This window comes from Hermetia illucens, chromosome 4 (genome assembly GCF_905115235.1).
Source record: "Hermetia illucens chromosome 4, iHerIll2.2.curated.20191125, whole genome shotgun sequence".
Classification (NCBI taxonomy): Eukaryota; Metazoa; Arthropoda; class Insecta; order Diptera; family Stratiomyidae; genus Hermetia; species Hermetia illucens.
Window position 1 is genome coordinate 60,142,105 of NC_051852.1, and position 14,642 is coordinate 60,156,746.

General features: G+C 39.3%; 1 protein-coding gene across 1 annotated transcript; it reads right to left on the bottom strand.

Annotated features, from left to right (window-relative positions):
* Positions 1-2,341: 2,341 nt before the first annotated feature.
* LOC119655189 (NADH dehydrogenase [ubiquinone] 1 alpha subcomplex subunit 10, mitochondrial) lies at positions 2,342-4,108 on the bottom strand. The gene is made up of 4 exons (XM_038060955.1): positions 3,972-4,108; positions 3,049-3,772; positions 2,583-2,981; positions 2,342-2,520 (listed from the first exon to the last, which is right to left on the bottom strand). Exons 2-4 carry the CDS (start codon positions 3,763-3,765, stop codon positions 2,425-2,427), a joined length of 1,212 nt encoding a protein of 403 aa, XP_037916883.1. The 5' UTR covers positions 3,766-3,772; positions 3,972-4,108; the 3' UTR covers positions 2,342-2,424.
* Between the last annotated feature and the right edge of the window lie 10,534 nt (positions 4,109-14,642).

A 14,642-nucleotide genomic window follows, 5' to 3' on the forward strand; every position in this document is an offset into this window, starting at 1 on the left:
GCCGTTTTCGAAATGTTTTTGGGAGCTACAGGGATTTCATGATATACCTTGACAGTCTGCGATAGAGTGTGCAACATCCTAGATGAGTGGAATGCGGTATCCGTTTGGAATCGTCTGGCATTTAGACTCTTTGCGCGTAATTGGTAATCCCTGCGGTAATAATGAGCCCACCTTAGAAAAGATAGGGGTGCCAGTAGTGTAGATGTGGTGCTGAACATTTTGTTTAAAGGGCTTAGAGAGACTACGTTCGGTAGTGGTATTATGGTATTTTTGAAGAAGTGCGCGAATAAGTGGATCGGCAGGCGCAGCGTGCAGGTTAACATTCTTCTGATGGGAAAGGAAGTTGTGACGTCAGTGGAGGATCTGTTCTAGATCCACTGGGAATTCAAAATGGCACAGGAAGTCTGCCCCTAAGATGGAAATGCTGATCTCCGCGATAATGAAGCGCCAAGAAAACGCTGATCGAAATCCTTGACTCATGGGTACCTTCCTGTAACCATACGTGCAGGTCGATAAAGAGTGCTGTTTTGGGAAAGTGCAGGGACTGGTGACTGTGGCCTTTTCCACGAACATACAGTGGTAACAGTATGCCCCGATACTTGCCGAGAATCCTGACGACCTAGTACTAGATCGCCCCTTTCGGGAGACGGATCTAGACCGTGATGTACTCCTACTTCCTGAACCCAAAGCACCGACTGCTTCTGTTGATTTAGAAACTAGAAGCACTGCCACTGTCTGCTGGCCACGAGACACAATCACAACTACGGGTCCTGTGCATTTTCTCTGCGATGATGGCGAATGTGCCCAGAGACCCCAAATTCGCACATGCTAGAATAGCCTGTATGCTCTCCGGAAGTCTTGCGACTACAAAGCCTGTAGCAGCTCGGTGTCGACTTTGTCGCTATTAAACTGCTTTATTTCGTGCAGCAGTTAACTTAGCGCACAGTCACCGAGCATTAGGTCTGTCAAAAACGATTAATTTTGGCCGTCTCTCTAACAGGCGCTTAGTAAGCTGTTCCTTTAATAGCATTGATGACCTCCACATCCAAGCTATGACCGAGACAGACTTGTACACAAATGTATGTGGCTGTTTATAAGGCAGATCACAGGTTGGCTTTACTTAACGAGCGAATCGATGGATGGAAGTCGAAGGCAATGCACGGCAAACACGCGGGTTCCCTCTGAAGTGCACAGACAGGCATAATGCTATATAAAAAGTTATTCATCAGAGCCTTGCATACATGCATGGACTGACCACGGGAGCAAGTGCGCTTTACCGATACGAACTGCAGGCAGTACTCGATAGTTCTGCGAAAGAATGGTTGCAATGCCCAGAATATTCTCAGCTTCATGTATTGTATCTAAACCCCTAAATATCCAGGAAATTTTAGAGTTTCTCGACGATAAAACGCTGACCAATTGGCAAATTTATAAGAATGCCAACCGGAAAGCAAAGAAAGCGATCGCTGTCACCCGAGCATTACAAAGATCTTTACGATAAACTGGACACTCGGGATGGCGAGAGAGATCTGTATCGAACGAACGCACACAGGATATCGAACACTTCTGTTGCGTTAATGACAAGAACAGTACTTTGCTTACCAATCGAGCGGCCGAGAATATTTCGAGCAGATTTCAACTGACCAAATTGCTCATCCACCACTTCCACAACCACTCCGACATTAGCAGCTCCACCTGGCAGCGCAACTGAAGTCTAGGAAGCAATAAAACGAATGAAATCGGAGAAAGCCACAGGACCTGACGACATCACATCTGAGCTCTGGAGAACGAAGAGCTGAGACCTAACACTGTGGCTCAGTGAATTCTTTAAACGGGTTCTTCAGGAACGTAGAATACCAGCTGACTGGCAAGAAAGTGCCACAGTTCCAATATAGAAAAAGAAAGATAGGTCAGCAGAATGTTTAAATTAAAGTCCGATCCGGTTGCTTACCCATACCATGAAGATTTTTGAATGCATTCTTGGCATCCGTATTCGCGAAATCGTTGATAAAATCGTGAATCAAGCCGGATTTATCAAGAACTTGACCGTATTTAACTCGTGCGCTGGGTTCAACTACTCTACCACAACGAAAAAAAAAGTTCAGTGTGGTGTCCCGGTGCCACCCCTATGGAGGTTTCCCTCGCCCACTTGGTTTTGGTTCAGCCGACAGGGTTGCCGCCCCGCCTTCCTCACCGCCACCTCTAACCACCAGAGTCTTTGTTGTAGAGGAAATTGGGCAGTTGACCTAGGACTTATCCTGAAAAGGGAAGAGTTTCAGTGACGAATTCCTGTCTCTACGCCGGATTTATTCTAAGGGTTTAAAGTGAAAACGCTGAGTAATTCATTCTGTTCCCTATTTAATAGAATATCAGAGAACGGAATAGAAACAGGCGGCAAAACAATTACACATAAATTACTCTCATTTAGCTAACGATACGTGGGCGAGCTTTCGTTTTCGTCAGGAGTCCGCTGTCTCCCATGTCTTCATTGTATCCATAATCGTATTTCATTCCTGGGGCCTGTGATGGACAAAACATCAAGTTAACGGTGCATGCATGTAATTAGTTTCAGTTTCACTTACATTGTACCAAACTTCACGCCAAATCTTCGAATCCTCGGGGCTGCGCAGCAGTTCAGGCACATCGTACCGTGGCACATTGAAATAGTTCATCAGTTCGTGCTTCTGATGGGCGAATAGCATGCGAGCCTCGCACCAGTCCCATTCTTTAGGGAAGCGCCAGTCCTTCATCTTCTTGTTATGCTTGTCTTCCTCGAACTTGAGGAAGTCGATTCGCTCAATGTCCTCGACTACGATTTCCGTCTCGCCACCCGCAGACCAATCGTACACGAGCAGCTCGGCGTGGGTGCTGATATCCTTCAGGTATTGCTGCTTATAAATCTGTTCCACGTCGTTCAAATATTCATCGGTGAGAGCGGGAGACTTAGTTTCGTAGTCGTTGTTCCGGGCACGAATGCGATCCTAGGAGATTTGATGGAGATTAATCATCAGATGAGATACTGTTGCAGTTGCGGTTAGTATCGCTTACCTTGACAATATTTACGGGAACGTCTAAATAGATGACCAAATGCGGCTTCAGCAATTCAGAAATTGTGTTTTCGCGGACCTCGTGGTAGTAGCTGCGAGCACCCTTGGAGACGTAGCCGTGCTTGAACATTGCTTCTAAGAACACCATGTCTGAGTACGCACAACGGTTCATCACGACTCCTTGTCCAGTGGACAGGATATGCGCCAAGGCATCAACATAATCGGAGTAGCGCTGCTGGTACATGCGCAACTGGAAACCAGCGACCAACCGATTCTTGGGATCGCGGCAAAAGTTGGTGATGTCGAAGCTTCTACAGCTCTCTGGTAGCTGGCTGTCCAGCTTCCTCATGTCATAGCCGTATTCGTTGATGAAGAACAAGTCCAAGTTCTTTTGCGGAACATACAACATTTCCAGCTCATCAGCGAGTTCCTTGGCGAACTTGGACTTGCCGGCGGCGATGGGACCTTCTACGACGATTAGTTTCGAGTTCTCGTCTAAGCGCTTCGTAGTCTTATCCAACATGGCTTGAAGCAAGCCGTATCCCTTCTCCCGATATGGATAAGGTTTAGGTTTCTTAGCGCTTGCTCCGGCGCGGACAGATTTGCTGGAAATGTTACATTTCTGCATCATCGACGGTGCGCTGGCTTGTGTCAGGAGGGCCGCAGCTTGTTGGCGTCCTAGCACCCCAACAATGCCTACACGAATTATGCTCGCCATTCTGGAACTATAAGAAGGAATATTATTTACGAACAACTTCCGAAATTCACTGGAGACTGCAGCAATGGTTGGTTACATCACACGCTTAACCTCAACGAAAAGCAACTTTAACTTAGACCGAAAGCAGTCACGTAGTAAACAGCCACAAGGGGCCACGAAGTGTATCAGAGCAAATTATCCATTTTACCGGTTTAAATGGCACTTACTTCAGGGAATGGAAGCGAAAGCTGCTCCACAATCTAAGTGTATCGCCGGATGAAAATATTCTGTACTTGACAGCTGATTGCAAGAGCTGTCAGTTGAGTTGACGTTACTAGAATAGGAGGTGTTGATACGAGCGGCGCTGAGCGGACGATAGAGAAAACACGATGGTATTCCTAAGTTGAGTTTACACGATTGTTCAATTATTATAATTTGAGTATCAATTCCAATAAGAATTATTTAAACGACTAAAGGAGCAGGAAAAGATCAACAGGCAGTGTTGGGCATATTTGCATTCGTAAATATGCATGCGAGTAAATTCGTAGAGTGATTTTCTATGAACACGAATATATGTGTATTCGAAAAGTGAATATTTTATTATTTACACAAGCGAATACGAATACGGGTATATTCACACGACCGAAAGTGAAAAAATCCATCAACGGTGCATCTTTTGATTGAAAGACTAGTAACAGGAGAGCACAACGAAAACATATCGAAATGTTTGTATTATACCCTAAATGAAGCACAACCTGTCAACCACGGCTATCGTTCTGGATGCGTCGAAAAGTATTTCACCGGCTAGGTCTTCTTCTGATGTTCTCATCATTGCTTTTCTCCAGCAACTTCCTCAAATGTAGAATGATCGTGTCACGCATCACGATCTCCCACTGAATCTGAATAAAACAAAAATTTTTAATGGCCTAACTTTGAAACAGGTGTTATTACTATTGCTGACAGCGACCTCACGACATCCGAGCCACAGTCAAGAAGAATACCCACAGGAGGTGAAGTTTAAGTTTAAGTTTTTTATTGATCATAGTGTCTTACGCTAATACATGATGGATTAATTCTAGCTTAATATTAAGCTTAACTAACTTAACTTTATTTCAATGGGTGGCTATTACAATTGTTTGGCCTACCCGACCTTCTGTGTAAATTTTTACTTTAATTGTATTAATTTTAATACATAAATCTTCACAATTATTTTGACTGATCTGAATTATTTAAAAACTGCGCTTGCACTAAAAGCGCCAGAAGGCATCACTTACTTACTTAAAATACTTAAAACTAACTAAGTCTAAACTTAATCTAACTTATTCTAACAATAATACTTAGCCTACTATATACAATAGCACATTACATGTCTTGTGCTTAGCCTCGATGTACCCCTACCAGGCAGGGAGAATCATATAGGGAAAGGATGGCGGGTTTAAGAGCTTCGCTCACTATTTGGCAGGGCCTTAGGAAGTTGGCCAATGGGAAGGTGCTACCCTGTTGGTAGAGTTGCCGGATTAGTGGATTTGGATGATTCTCCGTTCTTTCGAAGAACCGTTCCACCAAGTTGAGAACGAATTCTCGAAGAGGTTGTACCTTGGCGCGCCGATATACCTCGGCGTTTTTTCCAACCTTCCTGGTTTTCCAATTATAGGAAAGACCAGTGCAGTACCTTAATATCCGGCGTTCGAATGCCTCACATTTGGACATGGTTCGGGTGGAGCAAGTGATCCACGTGGGCGCTCCATAGCAGATAATGGGTCTGATCAGGGTCTTGTAGAGAGTCAGTTTGGCCTTGGTGCTGAGTCCTACCTTCTTTCGAAGAAGAAAGTAGATCCTACTGAATGCACCGCGTGCCTTACCGATCGCGAGCTCAAGATGTGGCTTGAACTTAAGGAGTTCGTGAAGTTTAACTCCTAAGTACTTGATGGTCTGGGAATTGCTCACTATAGTGTTTCCGATCTTCATTTTCAAGCGTTTAGCTTTCCTATGGATTCCTCTAGAACCTAGGTACCTAGCTTTCCTCCGGAAGGTGCAGAATTGCGTTTTGGCCTCATTAATCTTAATGCCCCATGCCAGGTAATATTTGCCAAGGTCTTTCACAGGAGGTGAAACCTCCTTGGCAAGTTTTGAAGTTTTGTAGGACAAAAAATATAGCGTCCGGTTGGCTGGGCTTTTCAATTAAGATCGCAGTTTCGTCACAGGTAGATACTATGCAGCCACCACACTCTCCCTGGTACCTTAATTCGAGTGCGCACAATTTTTAATTGCTCTGCCCTTGAGCTTCAGCGAGATATAAGGAAAATCGGATCAGCTGTGTTTGATATACCGCCAGGACTTGGGAATATATTGGTGAGATTGGCATGTTTTTGTCTATGGATAAATGAATACGTGAAACTACTTTTGGCTAAATGGGTGAGCACAGCATTAGTGCCAGAATAGCATAGCAGCGAATGAATTATGTGATATTACCGGGTGGCTAAGTATCCTCAAAATGTTAGACACCAATCCGGTGTCAAATTAGAAGTAATTTGGACCGTTTGGCATTTTGGACGAAATGAAATGCATTGTAAATTAATTAAATAATTAATAGTATAATAATTCTATAAGCTGCAAATTATCTATCTTATATTGCTATCCATTTATGTTCTGCATATCGTTTTAAATCTAGTACAAGCAAATCCGACCTTCATTCAGTCTTCGGTTGGCTTTATACCTCATTTCCGGTAACGAACATTTTATTAGCGAGATGACGTTTGGAGACGTTTCACATTAAAGTTTTTCTTTTTTACTGACCATTATTATGTATAATATCGTTGGCGCTGCAATCCGTATTGGATCGGGGCCTTGAAATGTGTTAGAGCACTTCATTTAAGACCGTAACGGTACACTACAGTACACTGTAGGAGGCAATGTGGTAAGTATTGCTTTCGCCAGAGATCATTACCGTAATTTGACTCAGGTACTCATCCAAGCCTATCCATATACATCATTGCGCCTTAATATCTGGCAGTATCTATATAGTTTAGCGCCTATGATGTGTACGGATAAGCTTCTCCAATGATGTGCTGTGGTGGGTACTACTTATTAGAGGTATGATGGAATGAAAGATTATGTGTCATGCCCTCGTTCAGATTTATATAGGCTTGTATTTTGATTCGAAAAAAGAGAAATTGCTGAATACAAAAAAGCATTTGGATGGCATTCGTCCTGGGTAACCTCAAAGAAACACGTTTTATTTGATACCCAACTTGACTAAATTCAATGAAAAAAATTTTACACCCCCTTTTGGCATGTATGAGGATCCCTCCCTAATCTCAACGTAGAAAGATGTTACTCACTGTATGTTTGGCGTTCACAGTTTCACACCTTTTCACCAAATTTCGTGTCAATCGATACATCCGTTTCCCCTTTTAAACTGCACGCAAATTCATGTCACTCACCGTATGTGTGGGATTTCCTAGTTCCCATATTTCCACCAAATTTTCTTTGAATCGACGCAGCCATTTTGGAGAAAAAGGTGTGTGACAGACAAATAGACGATCAATTTTAGTAAGGTTCTGTTTTACACTAAACTTCAAAGAGACTGGGGAGAAGTAGATTCTTCATATATGGAACTTTAATATTCTTGACTTGTCGCGAAATTGATGTTTGAATTGCTTTAGCCTCGATACTAATTGCGAATTTTCACGAAACCTTGCAGTATCATGCACAAAAAGATTGATTTTGACAATTAGTCTTCAGATGACCAAACCACAACTGAAGATAAATCACTTCCATACACTTCCATACAAGCTGCAGAATGCATACATTATATCGAAGCTCATGACAACGTAAAGTATTTGATGTTGTGAAAGAGCGATGAGCGCGAAGAAACAGACTAAAACATCATACTTTAAAAATCTGTTATAAAGTATGTAAAGTATTATGTCATTAATTACATTATTTATCCCGACTTCCGTAGTTTAAATTTTGGATAATTCGTTAATCATTCATTAGTGGTATGGATTTCGTATTAATCAGGTTCTACTATACTTACGCTACCAAACACTTGGGTAATATAGCAAAGCGGGTTCATCCTCTGTACTTCTTTACGATACACCGTATTCAGTTATAAATAGACAAAAACTTCCGGATTTCACCAATACATTCGAAAGTTCTCAACACCCTTTCTTGGCGCTTACATCATTTATTACAAAAATTATAAAGTTACTCCGAAAAAAAAACAATCAACCGAGAACTTTGATAAGACAATTTGCAAGCTTCAAATTAACAAATTATGCGAAATCAATCAACGAGATTGACGATCGAAAGTTAAGAGGTTACCGCTGCTAATCAAAAGCGAGGCACACTGGCAAAAATAACTAAATGTTTAGAATGCAATCAATAAATTCAAATTATATTAAATAAATCTACTTACTTCAATGCAAGAATCTCATTGTTTTTAGGGTTTTGTGTGAAACAAAATTTATTAAAATCGAGTCAATGTCTGCCTGTCTATTTGTCGGATACATCTGATTTACTCGAAAACGGCTAATCCAATTGTCACGAAATTTGGTAAGAAGATGTGGAATCCCTTTACATATAGCAAGTGGTGCCATTTTGAGTTGAGCACGGCTCCACATACATGCGAAGGCAATGTGTACTCACTATGTACTTTCTCACCGAATATAGTCATGTGGGATATCAAATGAAAGAGATCAATTAGTTCTTTCCGAAACTATTGCTGATATTAGGTGAAACACAGGGGACTGAGGCTTCAATGTGCGCCCAAAAAGTGAAACAGATTTCGTCCTTAGAACATAAATGTCGAAAATTCGATATTGAATGTGATGATATTATGAAATATAGTTATTATTATAGTCACTGTACTCACATCCTTTCTTAACAATTTAAAATAAATATCTATCATAATTTATTCATATAATTTTTAAGGTTTGTTTGTTTTGTTTGTTTGCAAAACAAAACCTTATTAAGATCGGTTCAATGTCTGTCTGTCTGTCAGTCTGTCACACGCACTTTTCTCAGAAACGGCTATACCAATTGACACGAAATTTGATGAGAGGATGGGAACTGTGAACGCCCAGACATGTAGTGACTGATATCCTTCTACGTTGAGATTTAAGGAGGTCCCCATACACACGGTTCCAGTCTCAGAGACTGTCCAACCGAAAAATCTGAAAAAAGACGAGCTTCCGGTTTCCCGACTTGTTACATATTACATTTGCTTACATGAATAACATGAATTTTGTATAGGGGTAACGGCGTAGATCTGAGAGTGTTTTTAGTCAATTTTCCAAGAACGAAAGTAAATTAACAAATTGCACATCGATGGGTACCCGGATCATCCCGTGTGTCGGGTTCGAGAAATCGATTTATGGTTTTTGCCATCAAATGGTATCTAGACATAGTGTATAATACTTGGGCAAAGTGATTTTTCGATATTCCAAGTCATTCGCAAATTACATTAAAGTGTCATATGTAAGGTTTATGTCGATTGCCGTAATGAAGTACGAGTTTATAAACACACGAATGACTTCACTTTAGATGTGTTTTTTGAAGAAACCGAATGCTTATAGACCAGGTATTGCAGATTAATGGTCAGTTAAGCTTTTATTGTTAATAATTACACTTTAATTTTCAAATGCGTTTTTATTGAAAGTGCATGTTGAAAGTCGGGTGCCACCATAGCTCAAAATCTATCTAACCAAATTCTTTGAAATTTCCATGACTTATTCAGAACGTATTTCGACGCAAACCAGGATAATTGCTATTCTTCGGGCCGTTTTTGTAAAGTTTGTCTGTCTGTCACATCCGATTTATTCGGAAACGGCCAGACAGATTGTCACGAAATCGTGTGAACGTGTGGTCTGTGAACCCCTTTACATATAGCAAATGGCACCATTTTGGATTGAGTTTCATGCGAAGGGCGTGGGGAGTTTGAAAGGAGTCCAACTATAACTAAAGAAGTTATGAAAGGTGAAACTTTCGCATTTTATTTGAATTTCGAGCATTCTAAAACGTGTATGACGTCATCATAGCATATCAATTCGTCAATACCACAACAAAGCGAATTCATGCGAATGGGGGGTCGCAGGGGAACATTTCGTTCTAGTTCAATCATTTATACATCAATATCAATTACTCGAGGTAGACATATGCATGTATTTATATGTATATGCTAATGAAGCTTTGGTAGTGCCTAATTCAGAAGTATGTGCAGTAGACCAGCGGTTTTAAATATACGTGTGCGATTTATGTACATATGTATCCCTTTGCGCACGAAGTAAATAGGAAATATTTGCATTTATAAGTAAGGTAACGTTTGTTTGTATAGGATGAGCATAATATCTACCTCTGTAATATGTACGTTATCTTGTAGTTTGAAAAAAATATGAAGGAATATTTTGGGTTTTTTAGCCATATACGAATGAAACAAAATGCGTAAAAAGTTTCTCACAAAGATGAACATAAAACCTTCATACCCGAAGCGCGAGTTTCCAGCTTATACTTAACGTAAAGGTGTGAAATAATATCCAAATTTACAAAAAAAGTTTAACAAGCTACGAGCGATGATATCGGAGTGACAAAGCTGTTACGTACACTCAACATATGGCGAAAAATTCAGTTGTATCTTTACTCAGATCTTCAAAAAAACAAAACTGCAAAAAAAACGAAAAAAGCGGCCTTCACACGAGATGACTTTTTTGGGTAAAAAAAATTGTTTATTTTCTGCAATAAACTTTCAAAAGCTTATAAGCTAAAATTTTAAAAGAGAGGAAAATAGTAAGTCATAACTTGAACCAGCTGAAAAATATTGATTGATGGGAAAAGTTAAAATTTATTTTTCCTAATTCAAAATTTTGTTCCTTCTAGTTGGCGGCAGCTCTCTGCTTTTTGATACGGATTCAAGCAACTTCCGTCTAGTTTGGGGAATTATTTTCTTCCATTATTAAAGTAAAACTTTTTACATCGTTTTTGCTCGAAATTTTGTCGAGCGTTTTCCCAGTTTTTCAGCTCTACAGCAAATTTCTTAACAATACCTATGAAGTTTTGTTCAAATTCCCAACGCAACCCCCGTGCTTAACTGTCGACTTTAAGTTTTTATTTTGCAATTCACTATTTGTTTGGCGCCACACATAAAATTAACTGTAGAACCTGAAAATATTAAATTTGAACTCACCAGCGATGACTTAAATCAAAAAACGTGGTCCTTTTGCAAATAAAAGACGACTATGCTTCTAACATAAAAATTTGAAGGACTCATGGTTTTGGGTCCACTGCGTTCAAAATTTTATTTGGAGCTTCCTTGCCGTTTTAGGGTTTTGTGTGAAACAAAACCTTATTAAATGTCAAGCCTGTATCGCTAAAGTTGGAACATTCTGGGGAGCCAGGTTACCGTCGCCGAAGGGCGTTTATATATTCTAAAATCCACTCACTAACCGTTAATGAAAGATTCGTCTGCTACCGAATCCTGACAGCCATTCGTAAGCATAAGGTAAACACGAGATTAGCAGATTGCTATTGCACAAATCTCCACCCCCCTTAGCCACTATGAGTCATGAAAATTTCAAAGAATTTCGTTGTATAGATTTTGGGTTATGGTGGCAGCCGATTTTCAACATGCGGTTTCGAGAAAAACGCATTCAAAAAGTAAAAGGCGATTTTTAGCCATAAAACTTTAACTGACCATTAATCTGCTATACCTAGTGCATAAACCTTAGGTTTCTTCAAGAAACACATGTACAGTCTTGGCTTCAATTCTTGCCCTTTTAGCGAAGTCATTCGAATGTCATTCGGACCGATAAATACGAGCTCTATTATGGCGATCGACATAAATCTGGCATGTGACTTATCACGTGTTTAACACTATAATTTCCGAACGACTCCGAATATCAAAAACTCACTTTATCCATATATTCTACACTATATCTAGATGCAATTGATGTCAAAAAAAAAATTTAATTCCGCGAATCCGACACACGGGATCACCCCCTTAACCTGTGACTACAATTGTGAAAATTTATCAGGAATTTCTAGTGGCTAGCAAGATCTTGTAAACTTACCTTCCAAAGAGATTAAAATTTCTTAGATAGCAATTTCTTAGCTTGAGGATTTGCAACGACTGGAATCTTACTTCGTCCTATTTACAAATCAAGCTATAAGAATTTTGTTGCAATATTTCATTTTTGCATTATAAAAACAGCTTAACTATTTACCCAACCATTAGTTAATCGCATAATTATAATATTATTACCCTCTTATATCATTACTCCTATGTATATTTGTTATGTGATTCAGATATGTATAATGTCAACGTTTCAGAAACTTTTTTTCTCTGTCTTCACTTATACTGTTTTTTATAAATATTCCTAAGTATTTAAAAAACTATTGAGTAATCTGGAAAGTCATTTCGTATTTTCACTACTTTCTTCAAAGACGATTTATACATAAATTAAGAGTAGAGCTTGCATTGCATTGACTACTTTGTTTGATGGTCTTTCGCCATCTTTCAACAAGTTTCGATAAATGATATTTTCACGAGCCGGAGTCACGGTTAATCCTTTGTCTAAGTCATATCCTAATTTTTTTTCTTCTTACGTGTTATGAGATACGTTTTGAACCAAGATTTAAAGATACGCTTTGCACATTTCAAGGATACAATTGAAACATACAGTCCCGGAAAAAAGCATACTCAACATTTTTGAAGATGTTTCAGGTTAAAAAAACAATTAATTTTATATATTATTTATGATTTTATAGCATTTCTTCTATAGAATTAGGTGTGTAATTTCGATTTTTGAAAAAAGTTGTTATAAAGTGGTCACTATCATTTTTGAGGTTTTTGTCACTTTTTCGGATCGGAAAAACGTTCTCAAAGTAATTTCATTCGTTTTTTGTTGATTGATTGTATTGCTTGAAAACAATTGCTCTAGAAGCTCAAGATATTTATCGTCAAAATGTTACAAAAAGACCCTCAACATATCGCAGTCCGATTTCATTACACGAATCCCATTGCAAGAAAAAAGGGTTCGAGGAACTGCCGCTCAGGAACGTCTGCTTGTCGCATTGTGTGAAAAGATAAGTTTAAAATGGGTAGGAGTCACGACAGGTACGGCTAGAAATATTTTGCGGTGGACAATGAAATTTGTTCAAGCCTACTTTATGTTACATTATGTTGTTGTATGTCTAGGTATGGAGAACTGATTGCCTTCTGACCCACTCGAATGCCATTAACATCAAGAAGAATTTATTACCTAAGATTATGATTTGCGAAAGGGCACGTTGAATGGGGTGTCATAGGCTGGACGGCCGTATTTAATGTTTCGACTGGCAATAGTGGGGTTCGTCATGTTCGACTACCTTTCGGGAAACATTGGGATGTCAAATACCAAGTGCTAATGGTCAAATATTGAGGCGGATCTATGATGGCATGGTCCTGTTTTCCTCGTGATGCAGTTGACATAATGTTTAAGGTCGTGGGTGTAATGATTGCAGCTAAGTACTGTAATTCATTATCGAGATCTACACTACCTCATTCTTGCAACAAATTGGACAACGACAGGAATTTTATGTACGACAATAATCTGAAGGTTTCGACTCGCATGATGAAGAATTGGCTGGCCGACAACCATGTAAGCGTCCTTCGATAGCTGGCACAAACCACGAACTTGAATCCCTTCGAACGTCTCTGGGAAATCGGGAGAGATCGGGAAATGTAATTCCACAAAGCAACTGATCTATATACCGCCAACGAGTAAGAGTATGCGCATACTTGTTAATTTTTTTCAAATCTGCTAATTTTTTTTTGTAAAAGAATCGTATTTTAAATGAGTGAGCAGGTTTTTTTCCAACATTTCAGTTGAACGAAAACGGACTGGACTGAGATTGCACATCTTATTCCATGCATGTACAATATGCTACAAAATCATATATAAACATGGAATACAAAGATACAAGACACAAGACAGATTCGTTCTTAAACGAAAATCATCTAAATTTTGAAAAGTATGACTAACGAATTTGTCCACTTCAGAAGAACCTCATTACACGTTGCATGACCTTGGGTGCAATGTGACCGAAAGTGGCAACAGGTGGTAACCGCTCCTTTATGTATAACCCGCGCAAATTATATCCAAGTGAAATTCGTCTTTATATTCAGACCCAAACTTCGCCGAAGTGAAATTATTTGGTTTGAGGATTGGGGGAGTCCTATGTCCGCATCCAACTGATGTCAGACCGCACCAATTGGGAAGAAACTTACTTCCACATTTGTGTTTCACGGACAGCTCATTTCTTTCCAATTGGTTTATTGCATTACTGATAAGCAATTCGTATTCGAAGTACCACAAAACAAAGTTGGTTTTTAAAAAACTTTGTGAAATTTGTGTATATGCATTTCATTTTGTAAATTTTTTAAATTCCAAGCATTTATCTCGCACTGGTTACACAACCAGCAAACCAAACATTTTCCCAAAACTAATTTTGAAATGTTTACTTGCTGTTTGTTTCTTGAGCAAGCAAAGCAAATTACCCTAAAACCTTTAATATGGGTTATCAAACGTATTCTTTATTATGAATATAACATGTACTCAGTAGTACAGGTACACATACAGATGTTTCAAAATATCCTTTTCGATTTTTGTACCCTTATTTCACTTGAAGCTTGTATCGTTTATTATTGTTTATGTTACAATATTAAGTTAAAAAAATGAGATATATCTGCACAAAGAAAAACATTTGTTTCGAACAATTGAAACTACATTGTAAGTCCTGAAAATACTTGTTGTTCGCTAGTTAGACTATCTAATATGAATAAACTGATGTTCGTCATTTGGAACTGTTCGCTGTTTGAAGGTTTGTTACTTCGAGGGAAGGAATAAATTAATTCCAAAATG